The sequence below is a fragment of the Trachypithecus francoisi genome, unplaced genomic scaffold (assembly GCF_009764315.1).
Source record: "Trachypithecus francoisi isolate TF-2019V2 unplaced genomic scaffold, Tfra_2.0 Lachesis_group16, whole genome shotgun sequence".
In the NCBI taxonomy this organism is placed as follows: Eukaryota; Metazoa; Chordata; class Mammalia; order Primates; family Cercopithecidae; genus Trachypithecus; species Trachypithecus francoisi.
In genome coordinates, this window is record NW_022681461.1 from 38,128,247 (window position 1) to 38,148,470 (window position 20,224).

The 20,224-nt window shown below is 36.1% G+C and overlaps 1 protein-coding gene across 36 annotated transcripts in view; it reads right to left on the minus strand.

The window, feature by feature from the left end:
• PTPRD (protein tyrosine phosphatase receptor type D) overlaps positions 1 to 20,224 on the minus strand; it is a 550,040-nt gene that overhangs the window by 197,318 nt on the left and 332,498 nt on the right. For 22 of the 36 annotated variants that reach the window (XM_033237348.1, XM_033237343.1, XM_033237347.1 and 19 more), the window contains exons 6-10: positions 18,745 to 18,762; positions 17,044 to 17,154; positions 15,632 to 15,643; positions 13,409 to 13,678; positions 9,974 to 10,555 (exon numbers count right to left, since the gene is read on the minus strand). In XM_033237348.1, the coding sequence (XP_033093239.1) occupies positions 9,974 to 10,555; positions 13,409 to 13,678; positions 15,632 to 15,643; positions 17,044 to 17,154; positions 18,745 to 18,762 (993 nt within the window). The remainder of the gene's footprint in view (positions 1 to 9,973; positions 10,556 to 13,408; positions 13,679 to 15,631; positions 15,644 to 17,043; positions 17,155 to 18,744; positions 18,763 to 20,224) is intronic. The other 14 variants (XM_033237354.1, XM_033237352.1, XM_033237341.1 and 11 more) reach the window with 3 other exon arrangements.

Consider the following 20,224-nt stretch of genomic DNA (forward strand, 5'->3'; position numbering starts at 1 on the left):
ACTTCTAATCTCTAAACTATGTTAAATTATTTAATACACTACACCTAATACAAACAAAATATCCCCTCTAGTGCTACGAAGCTGAACTACTACTAAAATTAAGAAGTTTATAGAATACTACTTATCAGAAATATGGTAACTTAAAGAGATTATCTATAATTCTGTTAGCTACGTAATCTATTTGATAGACAGTCTGGAAGAGCTGTTTATCAGCTGTAATAAAGAACGGAAAGTCTATTTGATTTAAAACACCTTACTCAAATATACTAGAATAATTACTAACCTAAACGTCCTAGTCCACACCTGAGCCTATCAGTTCCCCTCTATCCCTTACACACAAGGCTGAGTCAGGGTGTCACTGGCACATCTAATAGTACATTGTTCTTGGCCACCTCCTGCTCGATTGGTAAGTGCCCATGCTTTCCCAATTGTAAAATATTTTGATCATTACCCTTGATATTATGGCATGTCTCAATGCGCTATGGCTGAATATATGTTTACAGTCCCTCAGGTTTAAATGAGAATTCCACTTATATTTAAAGAAAAAAAGAAAACAATAATACTCCACAGCAGAGAAGTAAAAAAAACATCTGAAGTGTGCTTTAAAACATCTAAAGTGGCAACTTCAGCAAAAACATTTTAAAACACATATAATACAGTGTAATTTGTAGTTGAAAAGAAGCCTTTGGAGAAAATGTATTGCTTTCCTTTTCTGTTATAGTTATGTCTCTGCAGTATGGCTTTTAAAAATGCCCTCTGTTAAAGCAGTCTTCAAGAATGATTTGTAGAATCCCTAATGATAATTTTATTCCTCTGGTAAGTCAGCCTGTGTGTGTGTGTGTGTGTGTGTGTGTGTGTGTGTGCGCGTACAGGAATACATGTTCAGACTGATGCTTAAGGTCACAAATAATCAGTGCTTCCTATTTCTAGTTGCCTTCATCATCTTTTCTCTCTCTCTTTTTAAAAATCACAGGCCTTGAGAGTCTCATTGATTTGATGCCTCTGGGAACTTACTTTCTAAACAGAGTATCATATTTTTTCCCCAGTACCTGCCCAGTGGGTGACCTAACACAATCATTTAGATTGAAAGGCAAAAGAATATAAAACATCGAGAAGCAAGAGGCAGAGGGACAGAGGGGAACAAAACACAAAGAGGCAAATTGCAAAGCAAATGGAAAATGCATTATTTCTAAAAGGGAAATACTGAAAGCACTGGCAGGAGCAACAATGGAAACAAGAGTGATCAGATAGATGGGAAAATTATGATAGGATCTAATATTCACATGATGAAAGGGTTTCTCAGGCTAAAAGTGCACACATATGCCTATGTATGCAGTCACTGATTTTTTCCTAGTTTTATTTGCTTCTTTCTTTCTCCCGATTTCCTGGGAAACAAGAAAGTCTGTGTTAGGTCCTGACTCAAACCAAACCGGAGTACAGTATGGTCAAGAATTAGAAAGACAGAAAACATTGAAGGGCTACTCTCAGGATAATAATTGCTTGTTATGCATTTCCTCCCTGCCTAATGCTAATAATAAATTGACATTGATTGAAAACATCTTGGAAACCTAATTAACTTTTTCTTACTTAAACTGTTTACTTTTTGCTTTTAATTTGTCTTGAGGAAATTCCCAGTTGGTCTCAATATTTCATTCTTGTTTAGTGACACAAGCTTCGTCTGATCATGTAATTCTGTTTGTTTCTATTAAGAGCCCCTTCCCTCTAAATAATGACTTAAGTAGACACAACCACATCTCAGAGAATACACTGTCCTTTTTATTCTTGCACAAAGCTAAGAGTTGGCTAGACAACTTGATGCTAAGCGTCTTCATCTAACGTACAGGGGGTTCTCTCCTGTTCTTTCCTTATCCTTCTTTTGAAATGGTTTGGAGGGTAACTTCATGTATTAGATTTTAAACTTGTGGAACAGGCTTAGGTATGGTAACTCACATCTGTAATCCCAGCGCTTTGGGAGGCCAAGTTGGGAGGATGGCTTGAAGTCAGGGGTTCGAGACCAGTCTAGGCAACACAGCAAAACTCTGTCTCTACAAAATAGTAAAACTTAAAAAAATTAGTTGGGCATGGTGGAGCATGCCTGTAGTCCCAGCTGCTTGGGAGGCTGAGGTTAGAGGATCACTTGAGCCCGGGAGGGTGAGGCTACAGTGAGCAATGGCTGAGCCACTGCAAACCACCCCTGGATGACAGAGTGAGAACCTGTCTCTAAAATAAACAAATAATAATGTACAAAATAAACATGTGATGCGAACACAAATGCTTAGAAGTGTCAAGTAATTTAGAAGAGTGGGAAGGCCATATGGCGTCCGGGGCCCAGTGGAGCGTGCCCCCCACCTGAAGAGGAACCGCAGGCCATGCTCAGTGACAGCAGGCTGCTGCCTTGTGAAATGTGGGCCCACTCTTGTCCCAGCTTCAGATTTTCTTCACAGAATTTGATCATGAACCTTCCAGGTAAAACCTTTCCATTCTTTATTAATGAAAATTAATTGAATTTTAAAAGCACTCTATGGGGCAAAAATGTGTCTACAGGCTAGATTCAGCATATGGGCCAGGGTTCTAAACTAACCTTTCATGATCTCAGGCTCCAGACTCATCAATGGCTTAAGGGTTTACTACCCACACTTCCTCGGGAATGGAGGGTGTACCTAATAACATCACTTCCTCAGGGCATTTTGTCATATTTGAACCCACCACCATGAAGCTGAGGATGCAAAGGAATTTTTAAAAAAGGTATAAAATGAACGTATTTTTAAATTCCCAACATATTGGTCCTAATAAGCATAATATATGTATATAAGAAAACACTTTAGGGGCTACAGACTGTCATATTTGTTTTCTCTGTAACACTTGAGATACGGGAGTACTTTCATTATATGTCAATTGAATTTTTATACCAAATATTGTGTCTACAGAGGTCCCATTTCACATTACTATTAATGTTTTCTCTCTATACATGTTTATATTTATATATACGAATGTATAAATGTAAATATTTACCTACATTTTATTGATTTACTTAGTTAGTTTTGAGACAAGGTCTTACTGTATCACCCAGTCTGGAGTGCAATGGCGCAATCATGGTTCACTACAGCTTTGACCTCCAAGTCTCATGTGCTCCTTCTGCCTCAGACCCCTGAGTAGCTGAGACTACAGGCATGTGCCAAAATACCTGGCTAACTTTTTAATTTTTTTGTACAGACAAGGTCTCAATATGCTGCCCCAGGTTGTCTGAAGTTCCCGGGCTCAAGAAATCCTTCCACCTCGGCCACCCAAAGCACTGAGAGTATGGGTGTGAGCCACTGTGCCTCGCCTTCTTACACATAGATATTTTATGCTCTTGTAATCATTACACACCACACTTTCTCACTGGTATCATTTTTTTACCTTCACTTACCAGTCCTTTGTCTATGTATATCTTATTTTATTTTTATTTTATTCAAGAGCTTTTCTGTGTTGTAACATTTCCTTCGTTGATTAACTGAACATAAATTTTATAAGAAAATGTGAGATTCTGGGAAAATGATGGGCAAATAAAAACAACATATACAGACCTTCAAGCAGTTACTTCATATTCAAAGGAGAGAGATGATATTGACCATAAGCCAAATTTACAATAGGACATGGAAAGCAGAAATAAACTAAGCAAATTTTTTTCTTTAATATTATATTTAAGAAGTCATTATATACTGTAAAGGTATGTCCTTCCTCTTGATTACTTATTTAATGTTCACAAGTAAATAGAAATATGAGCTATCAAGTCCCTAAAATAAGATTATAATCCCACGGATACATATTAAGTACTTGAGTATTACTATAATTATACTCTATATAAATATGTGAAAGCAGCTCAAAGAAAAGGGATAAAAAAAGAGACTAACAAAAGCGAAACCTCCACATTATCTGAAATGCTGATATCTTAGAAGAAATTAATATTTGAATAAAATTTAGAGATTATCTCTAAAGAAAGGTTGACACATATTACACTACTAAACAACAGTTTCATCTTGCTATAGTATAAATATGAAATATGACCAAAGATACTAGAAAACCCACGATTGCTAAAATATCTAGTATTTTAATAAGGTACGTGTTTTAAACTGTGTGTATCTAGCATGTTGATAAATGATAATAACAATAAAACCGACAGCCAGAATTATAATGGTAGTAAAACAAAACAAAATTCTAAACAAAGAGTCTGATGTGTAAATGCCACAAATACATCATTGACAAAATAAGGACTTAATACACAAGCATCAGCACAAATCTTACTCTCAACAGTCATTAAATATAAATGAGAAAAAGTTAAATTTTATTATAGTTGTATTTATATCCAGTGCTCCTTTAATCATTGCTAAAACTATTCAGAAAAAGCATTTAAATTGGACTCATCATTTTGGTTATTAGAAAGCAGTCTTTTTCTAGTTTGCTTGTATAGCCCTGTTGACACACACTAATGAAATGATTTATAAAGTTCTGGAAACCTAAGAGACTTTGTCTCTAAATGTCATAGCTTATATTTTAACACTTTTGCAATGCCCAGAATTTGTAATAGCATTAACATCTCTAAAATGTTTAAAGTTGATACTAGTCATTAGTATTTGATAAATATATATATATAATTCTTTATCTTTTGAAGGCATATATCCATATCAGTCAGATGATTTTCAAGAATCTATTAAATGAATAGATGTAATTAAGAGGTCAGACATGCTTTCTAAAGAAAGTTCAGAAAAAAGACACATATTAGGATTTAAGATTAGCATGAACATCAAGCAACATTTAATGCACTAGGTTTGAGATTTAACTTTTTTTAATCAGAGTTTTATTTGCACTTCTTCTATAAAATATAGTTACCCTATGCTTTTGGTATAATTACCTTGATAAGAAAACTATAGGATGTTCTTTTTTCCTTCCTGAATGTGTTTTCTAATAATGAAATTATTTTTCTAGCTTAAATACTTCGCTTGTCAATGGCCATATATTTCCCATATTTTCAAGGTAAATTAGTTGCAAGTGACTTTGTAATGCCAGAAGTCAGAGCTATGGAGAACTGGGAAGACTGACCCGTATTTCAGAAAATAATCATAACAACGAAAGCCTTTTCATATTTAAAACCATTTAAAGATTACTCAACACAGTCAACTGTACTAATATTCACAATCAAGGAGAAAAACTCTCTCACTATAAAACAGACAGATCATATTCTCATTTTCTGTATTAACAGAAATATACAAATTTACATCAATCCTTCACTTATATCCATCTGCGTGACTCATATTAGATAAAATCAAAAGTGAGACTTCTCTCTTAACCTCACTTTGATCCTAAATACTGTTCTTTTGGAATCCAGTTTCAAATAAAAATAGGAATGTGAATGTCACAGAATTAAAGATAATAAAATTAAATGAGTATCTTTTAGACACAGAAGACATCAAAATGTACATATCTGTGTATTTGTAATTAAAATGTACGTCAATGCCTACATATTATTGATCACTAAATTTTCATAAGGTTGGAGGAGAAAAATTGCAGTGCAAATAATCATATCCTTAAATTTTGTATTTCATAATGGTTATCGTCCTAGCAATCGTCCTAAGAATTCTTTAGTCAGTAACAAGAAAAAAGAGCAGCTCAGCATAAATTACATCAGAACAAACATCACTGTTTTTGGCAGGTGTCCACTAATATCCACTGGCCTTTTTAATGAAGCCTATAGAACAGATCAAATCATTGTGCTATTTTGGAGGGTTTTTTTTAGCTTACTGATCTTGGCAGGCAGTCATTACATCACTAGATATCTTCTCAATAAACAAGTATTAAAAGTAAAACTATTATGGAAGATTCTTGGAAACATCTTCATGTAAAAAAGTTAGTCAAACAGAGTGGGAACAACTATTCTAATATATCCATGTCCCATTCATCTAGATTTTCCGAGTTCCGTCACTAAATCAAATCAGAGCTTTTGAAAGTGGAGTCCCCAGCTCACAGTAACTCAATTGCCCCTCTGATAATATTACCTTCACTGAGTTATGATTCAATGTCATATTCTGTCCACTGGTAATATAAAAAAATAAAGATATGGTCTGTCTACTTAAACATTGCTTCTATATTTTTCAATAAATTGCGACTGAAGGCATCAGTGTTTTTCTTTTCTTTTTTTTTTGAGACGGAGTCTCGCTCTGTCCCCCAGGCTGGAGTGCAGTGGCCGGATCTCGGCTCACCACAAGCTCCGCCTCCCAGGTTTACGCCATTCTCCTGCCTCGGCCTCCCGAGTAGCTGGGACTACAGGCGCCCGCCACCTCGCCCAGCTAGTTTTTTTGCATTTTTTAGTAGAGACGGGGTTTCACCGTATTAGCCAGGATGAGTGTTTTTCATTTAGCATTCTAAATACAAGGATTCTCACAATTGTCAAAGACTCACATTTTGGTTGAATTAGGTTTACAAAAAAATTTTGTTTCTTAGATAGTTTAATCTTCCTGCCATTAGAAAATAAAAATATGAAACACTACAGATTTCTATCTTTAAACTGGTGCTTATAAAACTTAGAGCCAAATTTAGCCAAATTTAGTTAAATTTAGTTAAATTTCAGCCAAATTTAGTGCTTGAGTGTAAAGATCTTTCATAAAAAAGTTCTTCCTTCCACTTCTTTTAGATAAACTGTTTTTTTTTTTTTTTTTCATTTCTAAATGTTTTCATGTGCTTCTGCACTGGAATAATCTAAAAGCTACTTCAGTATTTTAGAAGTAAGCTATGTATAATTCTTAAATATACGAATAAATGAAACAATTGTGTTTTTCTCTCCTTCCTCTTTTCATTTATTGAACACCTAGGTGGGCATAAAAACACAAAAACTATCACATTAAGCATATTATTAATTTAAAAGATAATGGTAGTTGATAATAATTTGGCTGTGTGTCCCCATCCAAATCTCATCTCAAACTGTAATCCTCATGTGTCAAAGGAGGGACCTGGTGGGAGGTGACTGAATGATGGGGTGGTTTCTCCTATGCTGCTGTTATGATAGTGAGTGAGTTCTCACGAGATCTAATGGTTTTACAAGGGGCTCTTCCCGCTTTGCTCTTGTCCCTCCTGCCACCATGTGAAGAAGGTCCTTGCTTCCCCTTCATCTTCTGCCATGACTCTAAGTTTCCTGAGCTCTCCCCAGCCATGTGAAATTGTGAGTCAATTAAACCTCTTGCCTTTGTACTCAGTCTTGGGTATTTCTTTATAGCAGTAACTAGCACAGCAGTTAAAAGTATCCAGAATCCCTGGATTTAAATTCTGCTTTTCCACTTAGTAACCTTATGACCTAAGGCAAGTTTCTGAATCACTTTTTAACCTCTTTGATCTTCAATTTACTCATTGGCAAATGGAATAATTCCACATCTGCCTAATTGGTTTGTGAGAATAAACACATGCAAAGTTCATAGTATAGTGTCCTGCATATGTTAGCTACTATTATGATGATTACATATTAATAATTTAATGCTTTACATATTAAGTTACAGAATGTTTCTCTCCATTATCTAATCTATATCCTATTATGAATTTTATTGCATCCCACAAAAATCCATATAGTGACATCCTCATCCATAGTACCTCAGAGAATAACCTTACTTCAATATAGGATCTTACCCATGGAATCAGTTAAGACGAGGCCATAAGAGTCGCCCCAAGTCCGTTATGACTGGTGTACTAGTAAAAAGGGAAATTTGGGCACAGGAATGCTTATGGAAAGAACATAATGTAAAGATGAAGGTAGTGACCAGATGATGCTTCTACATGCCACGGTACAGCAAAGATTGCCAGCAAACCAACCAACAGAAGTTAGGGCAGCAGCATGAAGTATATTTTCCCTCACAGCCTTCACAAGGAACCAATCCTGCCAACACCTTGATCTCAGACTCCTAGGCCCCAGAACTGTGAGACAATAGATTCCCGTTGTTTAAACCACCAAGTATGTGGTTCTTTTTCACAGGAGCACTAGAAAACAAATAGAACCGCTACACTCTATAAGGTGGTTATTATTATAGACTAGAAAACTGAAGTTCAGAAAGAGATGAAATAAATCACTTAAGGTGACAGCTAATAAATGAAAGCTTGGGATTCAAACCCTGGTTATGTTACTCCAAGACCAAGGATTGAAAAAATATCACCGCTGAGAAATTTAAAAAGCTGAAGGTGGAATGTAAGTCCCCATATAATTTCTTATAATTTTTTAATAGTTATGTAGCTGCTAAAACAGTGTAACAAAAAGCAATCTCATAATAGTTGACCACTTTTAGTCAAGAAAAAGCAGAACAAGATTTACAGATGTCTACATTTTCCAATGAGAAGTTTTTTTGATAAGAACAGCCTACAGTATTTTTTTCTGCATATTACTACAGCAAATAAATACAGAAGTACTGCAAATGGCACATAGAGAAGATATATGGATAGTTTTTAATACAACTGTGGTGAAACATATTTTTATAGCTGGCTTTCCTACAATGTCGTAAAGAGTAAATCCATGAACAAGCCAATGAGAACCAAATAATGGTATGAAAATAAAGCCAGACAAACTATTAATATAAATGTGCTCTGAGATTCCTAGAAGCAAGGACAAATAGTTAAGCATACTTCATATAAAGACCATGACATGAAAACAAGTCAGTGATTCACAGGTATCAGTGAAATAGATGATAGATACATTATCTAGTACAGCATCTGAGAAAATTTATTAATTACCAGAATTAGCAGTGAGTCACATCTACAGATTATACTGTCTCCAATAATATAATTATGTCAATTTCAGAACAAGACAACAGCATGCTGCCAAAACATTCATTGATTAATCCAGGTTTAAAAGATGTCAACTCAATAAGGAGTCAAAGAAGTAGCTCTCAGATGCTCAAGAACAAACATTTGTTTGTTTGTTTGTTTTGAGATGGAGTCTTGCTCTGTCACCCAGGCTAGAGCATAGTGGTACAATTTTAGCTCCTTGCGAACTTGCAAACTCCACCTCCCAGGTTCAAGTGATTCTCCTGCCTCAGCCTCCCGAGTAGCAGGAATTACGGGAGCCTGCTACCATGCCCAGCTAACTTTTGTATTTTTAATAGAGATGAGGTTTTGCCATGTTGGCCAGGCTGGTCTCGAAGTCCTGACCTCAAGTGATCCACCCACTTCGGCCTCCCAAAAGTATTCGGATTACAGGCGTGAGCCACTGCGCCTGGCTCAAGAATAAACCTTACAAGACGTCTCTTATTTTGTGTTAGCCCAAAGTAAAACTGATGACATTGAATTAAAGACCAAAGAGGTTTGATATCCTCTTAGGAAAATAAAACCACTGGGAGGACCAAGTATTCCTTCATAAAATAGTTTAATGTCTGCTGTAGCTCTTGGCAAAGTTAATGAATCAGGCCCCAAAGTTCTATCTGAGACCTCGGTAACTGTCTTTCTTTGTCCACTGAGGCCATACAAAGCAATACAGAAATTAAAGTCACTCAGAGAATATTTATTTTTAAGCCAGTAGCTTCTGGCAAATATAAGCCATTCAAATACCCAAGGCCCTGGAACAGTTTTATTTTTTAGCTTTGTTTTGAACCATCCAATCTTACACAAATTAAATACTCTTTTGAGACCACTCTACCATACTAGCTATTACAAAGAAGTGTAGTTTTCTATTCTCAAAACTGGGCATGGGGGAGACATTTTTCTGTCTCATGCAGAGAAGTCTTCAAGTCATTCCCACACAAATTAAAAAGAAGGGGTGCTAAATGCATTGTTCTGCTCAAAATGATTACTTTTTCAGATGTCCATGCTTGTTCCTTTTCAGATATCTATCATCACCTGCTTTGAAGCCCTAAATCTCAAACATCAAAATTTATACCATCTTTGTACTTTCTTTGTTTTGGTCCTTCTCCCCTCTCTGCACCAGCCCTTCCCTCCTGCCCTACTTCCCATCCTGAACCAAACTTACCTCCTGTCTGAGTGATGACTTGTATGTCACCTGAAAGTGGACCATCTCCAATTGAGGTAAAAGCCAGGACTTTGACAGAATATGTTTTCTGGGGCACTAAGTTGCCAATAGTAGTGATTTGGCTGTCAGCTACATTGTGTTTCATCCAGTTGTTGACATGTTGAGTGGGATCCATTGTATAATAAACTCTATATCCTTGGATCTGTCCATTCGGCTCTTCAGGTTCCTTCCACTGTACCAAAATGGTGGTAGAACTCAACATTCGTGCCTGGACATCCCTTGGGGCACTGGATGGTGCTTGCTCTGAAGTCTGTGTCAGCACAGGTTCACTGGGAGGCCCCCGCCCAATGTTATTGACAGCAACAACCCTGAATTCATAATCCGAGTAGGGACTTAGTCCAGCGACACTGTAGCGTGTGGTCGCCACCCCATCAATTTCTTTGTAAGGTTCCTCAGAGTTTTTAGGTTTATGCTGAATTATGTAATAAGAAACAGGCTCAGGGTTCCCAGAGTCCCACGTCAGTGTGATGCTTGTAGCTGTGCTCTCGGTCACTACAGGAGTTCCTGGAGGTTTGGGTAAGGCTTGGATGGGGGAAGATAAAAGACAATGACTACCCATCACCCCTATAATGTTTCAAGAATTTATAAACTCTACTATAAAAATGACAGGATTATGTGTCTACTGAAGATTGAATTAAATGAAACTACAGCTAAGAGTAGTTTTCTGAGTGGCCAGGAAGTACAGTAAAACATACACAGGTGACACAAATACTGCTTCACTAGAAGGGCTTGATAGCATATTTTTAGGCTTGTATCCAAATCCTCTACTTATTAGCTAAGTGATCCTGCATGCATTCCTTAATCTCTCTTTGCTTTAGTTTTCGCATGTGAAAATGGGAAAAACATTATTATTTAAGCTATATTCTACAGCTGTATGTAACTGTATTTCATGGGTTTGCTGTGAAGATTAATGAGCCAATCCACTAAGATTCTTAGAATGTATCTGGAACTCACAAAAAACCTTAGTATTAGCTGCAGTTATTACTATTATTACACCAAAAGCTTGGCCAATTAGCCCCTTGCCCCAGTAAATAAACGGTAACATTGAAATACCAGTAAACATTGAAAAGAACGAAATGTGGAATACACTAAAAGGAAATTAAATTGCTATGAAAGAATAGCATCTATATTGTTGTAAGACATAGTACCATTACTAAAAATTTTCTTGTAAAAAAACTAACCAAAAATTATAAGGTGCAAAAGAATAGAAATTTCAAATCAATGTTTTATTCTTAATACTTAAAATTGCTGAAGGAACGAGAAATTAAGGCACATTCATGAACCACTTTTTAAGGTATTTTATTGTCATATTAATATGCATTCTATATTCCACATCAGAAATATCTGATGTAGCTACGTAAAAAATATTTGCAATAAAATCCATTTTTTTAGTGGTCTAATTGTTTCTTTTTGGCAGAAGAATACAAATCAAAATACCGCTAATTAAAAATATAAACTGTCTGCCTTGCTGACCTCATATTCAAGTGCCTTATTCTAAACAATGATTCTGAAAGGCAGTGATATTAGGGTAGGAAGGGGCATTCTAATAGTTGACTCTTTAGAGAAATCCCAAAGGGTAACATTCATATAATCATCCCATTAGTGTCCCTGTTTCCTTGTTAACATAAAGGCAAAAAGTATAACAGCCCCTAGAATGGCAGCTGTTCAAGAGCAGCAAACTTGTACTTCTGACTTGCTGTAAAATTGTGAATGCCTAGAATGCTGCCTGGCACTTGGTAGGATTTGAATGAGAATTGTTAAACAGTTAACTGAATAAATGAGTCGGCACCTATTCTTCTCATTCTCTTCAACCTGTTCTTCTGTCTTGATTTATTTTAATTTGCCATTAAGATTCACCCTTATGTTTTATTTGTTTATTTTTGAGGTAGAAATCACAGGGAAGTGGCATGAGTCAGGAAAACAAAGACGAGAAGGTGAACAAAATATTAGTTGAAAGTGGCCCCCGCTTTTGAATTCTTAAAGGTCTTCAGCAAACCTTCAAATATTTAAAGCTGAAATGGTAATTATAAAAAAGGTGATTCAATATTTACACACTACTCAAAGAACCACAGAATGATAATATTTTGCCAAGGGAATTTACTGAAAATAATAATAAAATGAAATTTGTTTAAATATTCTGGCCTGGCATTTTTCAAGGCTCTATGTGATCCAGATTTCCCCTACATGTCTTTCTGAACTTTCAGAGCAAATACAAATATTGCTAATTAAAGTTGTGCTCACTGATATTTAGCTGACATTATCAGTTTCACTAAGTCACATTTATTGTACAGTACAGGTTTTATATCTGTAATGTACAGATAAATACATGTGTGCTTATTATGTTAAGGTTACACAACACAACATTATTTCACATGATTATAAATGTTGACAATGTGTACCTTTGTTCTCACGTCATTAGTTTTATATAGCACATATTTGATATATATGCTTGGTTAGAGATACGACACCAGTTATAACATGTGTATTGCATTTTCTAAGATCACATCTAAGAATGGCAGCTTTTTAAGAGTAGCAAACTCGTACTTCTCTGACTTGCTGCTGAATTCCGAATGCCTACAACGTTGCCTAGGAAAGGAAGATAATTTGTGTTCATTTTGCAATAGTTCTAGCCATTTGCAGAAAACTTAAGTTGCCCTATGTCTGATTCAATTTGCAAACACTTTCTCAAATTCTATAAATACTGGGAAAAAACAAACAAACTGGTATCCTCACATGCTTGTACTCTTTTTCTCTTTGCTTCAAAAATATTCATGTAATACAGTACTTGGGTGATAGTCTGTTTTCTAAAGGAAAGAATATTTCTTGAGCACTCATCTATGCAAGGTGAAAGATAAAACTAAAACAGAATATACTGCTACTTGCCTTTTGATTTTTAACAGTAGGGCCTGCCAAACAGTTAAATCATCTATTAATAGACTATGTTGATTTCAACTTTCTTTTTCTTTTTCCTTTGTATTTAGAAATTTTAAGCATTTATTAATGCTCATATTGACTTTTCTTGGGGTTCTTATCAAGGTTTTGGTCTAGTATGTAGACTGTACACATCGGGCCCGCCATAATGGTTGACCATGTCTAAAATTCCTAGTTCTGTCTGATTAGTGCCTGGGCCTCCATGAACTGTCTTTTAATATTTTGATGATTATCTCTCCATAGGCTGCCAAATACTTCCAAGAAAAAATTCACCTATCTAAGCTTATGCATCTTATATAATACCACAGATATGATGAGGTTATACACAGATTTAAAACTCCGAGTAATGAATTATTTTAGATTTTCAAGGATGGGCTTCCTAGAGGCATTAATCACTTGGCTTAACTGTACCCAGATCCTCAAAGCATGATCCATCGAGCATACCTTTGACAGTGATCTGTGCTATTGCTTCAATGACACCCAGTGTCGACATAGCAACACAGGTGTAATTTGCTGACTGTCTTACATCATTCAGTTCTAGCACATTTCTTCCTATTGGCATATCATCTTCAGGTGTCAGATCTTCTGCCCCCAACATCCACTTTACATAAGGCATTGGTGACCCCACGGCCACACAGGTGATATTAACGCTTCCACCTGGCATGATTTCATGATTAGTGGGTGGGATAGAGAATCTTGGTGGGACACGGCGAACTGGAACAAAACACAAGGGAAATGATAACATATACAAGGCAAGAAAAAGTGGATTATTAAACACATGACATGCACTGTACAGACACGATTCAACAATTGAAACATATTGTGGATTGTCCAAAAACAAAACATAAACTGTGGATAATACAGACCATACAAGTATGGTGTGTGTATACACAGAATTCTTTAGTTTAGTCATTGATATCTTAGACACACTCATACAGAAGTTGATTCAGACCTACAAGGGCCCCACAAAAACTATCTACAAACTAACAATACACAAACATCATGCATAAGATAAACACAAAAACATATACATGCAGGCATATAACAATGATTCTATGCAGGCATGTATATGCAGAAAAGGGGGCTGGAAGGTCACCAGCATGTTTTAAGTTGAGTATCAAAACCAACTTCAGTGCTGTGCACTTCCAGTTGATGTGAATGTAGGTGTGGGACCACTCTGTCACATCCCAGCCCTGGAAAACATCACCTAGAGTACACTGAAAGTGCACTTTATGTTTTCAGATTCTGGTGGCTGCAGCCTCAAGACCTCACACTAACACTGGAACAAACACAGAAATGTATATACATATTGATTTACAGTCACAGAAGAAGAAACAGGCTAACACCAGTAGAGATACTGGATTGGGTCATGCAAGGCATGCACAAGATGGAATCTCAAGGCCCGTGCTAAGGATATTGAAAGAATGGCTGGAATCCAAGACAGCAATGACAGCAGAAGTAGTAATGGGGCAATAGAAATAAACACGAAAGGGGGAGGTAAAGTATAATGATTGAAATACAGAGATGTAGGGGATGATAGGGTTGAAAGTTGGTAGATTAGGCTCAAGTTGTTAAAGGTAAAGATTTCAAATTCAGAAAAAGAGATGGCTGTTTCACGTACAGGATTCCATTCAATTCATATCTAAGGTAAAACAACATAAATGACAACAAAATATTTTAAAAGGCTTTTTATGCCCACATTCAAATTGAGAGACGTTGGGAAAACATACAGCGGGACATGACATTAAGAGAAGAGATCATATTAAAGCAACATAACACAGAAAAATTACCAAGCAATTACAGTTCAGTGTTCCTGCTTCAGATAATCTGCAGGTTTATGTGTGTTTAAGTAAATGTGTTTTGGATGTGATACAAGGAGAAGGTGAGAGAGAAATTGGTTTCATCTAGGGCTTTTACTGGCAAAATGTCATACCGTAAGAATTTGAGCTCTAGAGGGTAATCTTTAGGAGCATACCTTAAATACATTTAATAAAGTGATTTTAAAAATTATAAATAAACTGATAAATAACCTCATAACCCCAAGAAGAAGATAAGTAATTCTGTCTGAAAACTTTTTGGCTGCACTTAAGGTTGAGATAAACCTCCGCTGATTTGAGATGGCTCACTGCAATGGCCTCATGGGTGAATGACAGTCATGGGAGAAGAAGAGAAAGCTAAGCATGCCTCCTGCAGCCAATTCACAGAAGTTACACAAAGCAAGCAGGAGCCAGTGTAGACTCTGAGGTATCAAAGAACATATCAAGAAAAACGGAGGAGAGTTTAGTCTTCATGCTTGAGATTAGGGGAGAAACTAGAAAAAGTCATTCTATGGACAGCAGGCATCCTTATAAGACAGAAATTAAAGGCGGGATGGGAGACGGGGAGAGTGGAGCAGGAAGGAAAGCAGGAACACTGACCAAGTTAACTGGACCTTAGAGAGTTAAGTGTTACCAGTTACCATGCACCCAGGTACATTCTCTCCCATCATGCACCACAGTTAGATACCACCAGCAAGCACCAGAAGCCATGGCCAGGGCATTCTCTGCTAAAACATACCATTAACCAAAAGAAGAACACAATGCAGCTACATTCATTTCATTTGTATTCTTTGTTATTGGTTTAATTAATAGTTTTGTAAGGTGGGTAAAAAGTAAAAAACACACCAACCTTCTCGCAGCTCTGAGGGATGTAGGGGGTTTGATGCAGAACACAATGAAATGAGGAAAGGAGAAAAACAAGGGAAACACAGAGAGAGTAAAAAGGCCATATCAAGGCTTTCAACTGCTACTTGAACATCTTTATTCGCTCTAGTTCATCCTTTCTACCTCAGCTGGAAAAGTTAGCAATATCTCACAGACTACCACGCTATTAGAAACAATAGCTAGCATCATTTTGAAATTTTCCATGGAAGAAGGTACACATGCCTCATGCAGCAAGGGAGGTCACTATTGTGGAAAAAGGATCAAGGGACTTTCAAAGAATTTGGAGAAGAAACGGCTTTCTTCGTATTTCCCCACCCGAGACTCCATAAAAAGAAAGGAGAGAAAAACATCCCCAGGGAAACAAAATTACCTCTAACAAAAATTTCAAAATCAAGCTAGGTATTTTCTTAAGGGAACACATCCTATTGTAACTTAAAGCCCTCTTAGTCTTTAATTTAATCCCACCCCCACCCATGCCTTCGTGGTTATTCACAGATATGTAGAACAAGAATAAGAACACTTCCACTAGACAAAAAAAACTACAGGAACTAGCTTTGAGAACTCTCGGGAAGCGGAAGTACTTCATTCTAGTTGAGTGGAAAGGTATAGCCATTCATAAGCTCAAAATATAATCACTTCTATTACTTCATGAGAACATATGAATGTATCCTTATAATTCATTCTTGTCTCAAGGACAACTCACATTGCTATTTAAAATACAGTTTTCCATGGCAATCAAAACACTAAACATTTCGGTAAGTCTTAATAATTCAAAAAAGGTGTACGTATGTGCACATATATGAATACACATGTATATATATATAATACTACGTGTTTATAATTAAGAAAGTATACAAAGAAAGAAATAAAACTGTGCTATTTGCATGTAGCATTTATAGAGTTAGCAGCTTTATCCTTACAGTTTCAGCAGCAGGGGTCATGAAGACATAAACACCTTTATGCTTGGAATTGCACAGAGAACTGATTAGTAGCACACCAAGCAATTATTTCAGGGGTTTAATAAGGAAACAGAAGAGAAACAACAGAAAAAAAAAAAAAGAGAAAGAAAAAGAAGAAAACCTCAAACAAACGAAAAGCACAGTTCAATCAATGCAGTAAAAATAGAAACCAAGATGTAAAAATGCAAATATACTTACAAATTTCAAGCCTCAGGATAGGTTATACTCAAGAGTTGTCTTTTGGAGTTAAACAACATATTTTAAATTTTTAACTTTTCTATTTACTAACTTGTTTCCGCTACTGTCACTATTACCAAATCAGCTTGTTAACGACTAATATAACGACACGGACCCTGCAGCGTCTCAACTCCCCCTGAGCCTGAATGAAAAAGCGATGCCAGGGTTATGTCATTCCTACCTCTGACATATAAATTGGCAGGAGCGGAATAGCGAGTGCCCGCGCTGTTGGTGGCAACACACTCATATTTTCCTTGGTCAGACTCTTCACTCTGCTCAATCTGAAGAGCTCCTGTATGGATATAAAATATATTGCCAAAGAGATGATCAGGGAAGGCTTTCTCAGTTCAGAAAGCTAAACCTCTTAACAATATGAAAAGCCCTGCAAAGCGAAGGTCCACTCAACGTCGATTCAATCTCTTGCTAAGTTGCACAGACAGAAAATGATGCGATGAGAAAAACATATAGAGATTATTTTTTTTTACATCATCAATGCTAGCATTAGAAAACAGTATCTCTTTTCCCAAGCAAGACTTCTAGTCATAATTAACACTCTTATTTCCTAGACTAATCAAATGAAGATGGGTGAGACTGCTTCAAGGAAGTATGGCTTTTAAATAAAACAAAAGATTAATTTTTGGTTTTGTTTTGTTTCATTTTGGTACCAAAAGTGGCGCAAAAGATAAGTATGCACAAAAAAAACCAGGCTGGGTTTTCAAGAAAGTCTTCTGCTGAAGAAAGCCAAAAATACGCAGCAAGCACAAAAAGGCTGCACAAAGCAAAAAATTAAAATTAGTCATTATAAATTATCAAAATATCACTTAAAGAAACAAAACTCCCTTAAGACATGCAGATTTTTAAGAAAAGAAAGACAGTTTTCCACGACTTACAATCATTTATTACGTTTGCTGAAAAACAAAGAGCAGTTGAATTAGAAGATTTTTAAAAAGTTAAAAGGCATGGCCTGTGCCACAAGGAAGAGCCAACCAACCACTGCTTGAGGACCCTGAGATGGATCCCCTAAGACACCCATCAAAATCCACCAGTGGGATTAGCAGTGTGGTGTCACAAAACCCCGAGAAAAATACAAAACAAGAATTACAAAAGAAATGCACACTGAGTCAAAGTATGAAAAACCAGCAATACCACATACCACCAAGAATACTGAGCACCTTTTGTTTCCATAGCCTGAAGGACGGAAGATCCAAAAATCCGGAGACGAGTAATCCAAGAAAAAAAGAAGTGGGGAAAAAAGCATTGCTGTCAGATTGTAGACGAGTGGGATCAGGTGGAAAGGGGAGTCATTCTTTGACTTTTAAGACATTAAGAGAAAAAAGAATTGAAGAACAAAAGCAAAAACCTTTTGAAAGATAAAGACAAAAAGCAGATGCTCCAGGGTGTCTTCTGCATGTCTGCCACTGTTCTCCAGACCACCTTGGCTTTGGTCCAGAACAAGAACAGCTAAGGAAGAAAAAAAATGATCTTTTTTTTTCTCCGGTTGGACAAAAAAAAAGGAAAAAGAAGAAAAAAAAAGAAAAAGGAAAAAGGAAGAAGAAGAAAAGGAAAAAAAGAGGGACAGATGGTACGCTGTGACTGGTCTGTGGTCTAAAGACCTGGATATGCTTTCTTTGAAGCATATCACAACTTAAATAATCATTTTCATAAAGAAAGAAATGAACAAAACAAAGAGAGAAAGAAAAAGGAAAGGAAAGTTCACAATATGAGAGTCACTGATCATAACCAAACAGTACAAAGGAAAAAAAAAAAAAAAAGTTGATGGACATTATCGGAATGATACTGAAAACAGGACAAAGATGAGAGGGATGAAAGGACAGAAAGAATGAGTAAGATCATTCTGTGAACGTTAGTTCAGCACTCTTACCTCTTATTGGTGTACCACCTGGGTGGATAATATGAATGCAAATAAGATTAGAAAGAAGAAGCATTAGTACGAGAAGAAGGAGGCTAGGGCTGGGGAGAAGAATTAAATTAGATTTACAGAATTAAATAAGGTCTTAAAAGAAACTTGAATTACTATACTGGTAAAACAGGAATATATTAGATAGTATTATTAGATCATAAAAAACAAGTTGCATTATACCACAGAGGGTAAAGACTGCAATAGGCAGCATTGCCTTTCTCAGAGAAGCAACTGAGTTCTCAGGTCTGGGGTCATATAGGGTTAGAATTGTATCTTATATGCCTCATATCTCTTAAAAAAACACTAGACAATATTTTTAAAGACATAGTTTAGGAAAACACTGGCTAATCTATTTAAGTATATATATAGATATGCATATATATATATATACTGTGATAGGAAACGCTAAAGACTAACTGGAAACAAACACTGTTGATTGGATATCTTATACTACTTGCTATGCTACATTGGTGTGCCATAACTTGTGTACTATTTAATTTTTCTACACAGTGTTCTTACGATAACAGTTCTGTGGAGGTGTGTGTGGGCGCCACTACAGAGATCTGGTGTCTACACTGATAGTTAGTAAAATGCATGCCATGCATTTTATTAATAATAATAATAATATTCTGGATATGGAAATTAGTGGGGTTGAAGTGCGCTTCAGAACTAAGCACTTACCAATAGATTCTGGAGATTTAAATACGGAGAGAAGAAAGACAGCATAAAAATATTATTATATTCCTTATAATTTGGTACAAATTTTTCAGAGTTAAAGCTTTATATACTAAATCATCTATGTTACATGTGAATAATTAATTCTTTATTTACAATAACAGAATGCTAATCTACACAATTCTGCTGACAACAAGCAAAAGAGGCAGTTAACAAGACGCTTTAACATCACAGGACAGGTCAAAAGCTGAGAATTCTGGGAAGACAGGCAGTTAAACAACTTAGAATTCTATACCAATATTACTACCAATGTCAAAGTAAACAGATTATTATTATATGTCCCTGTGAAATTACCTAGGGACAGGCTCTAACATTTAAGAAATTTAGAATTATCTCTACTTTTAATCTAAGAGAGCAAAGGCATTAACTTGGGATGGGAATGGGAAAAGGAGAAAAGGGTAAAGAGAAAGAGAAAACAGCAAAAGCTGGAGTCTACACCAAAAGCAGACTTCTGTAGATCCAGTCACTGGAGGGTTCAAAAACCTTGATGGGCGCACACTACTGTGGCTAATGTGTAGAAAATGTTCACTCACAATGATATTATCATAGTATTAATAAAAATCCCCTCCTTTTACTGGTAAAGACTTTCAAAAAAATATATCTGGTTACTCATGAGATAACGTTTCTGTGTTTGATGTATTCGTGAAAAGAAAGCAGATGTGCCCAGACTTACTAAACTTTGGTACTTTGATGAGTTCAAATGTAG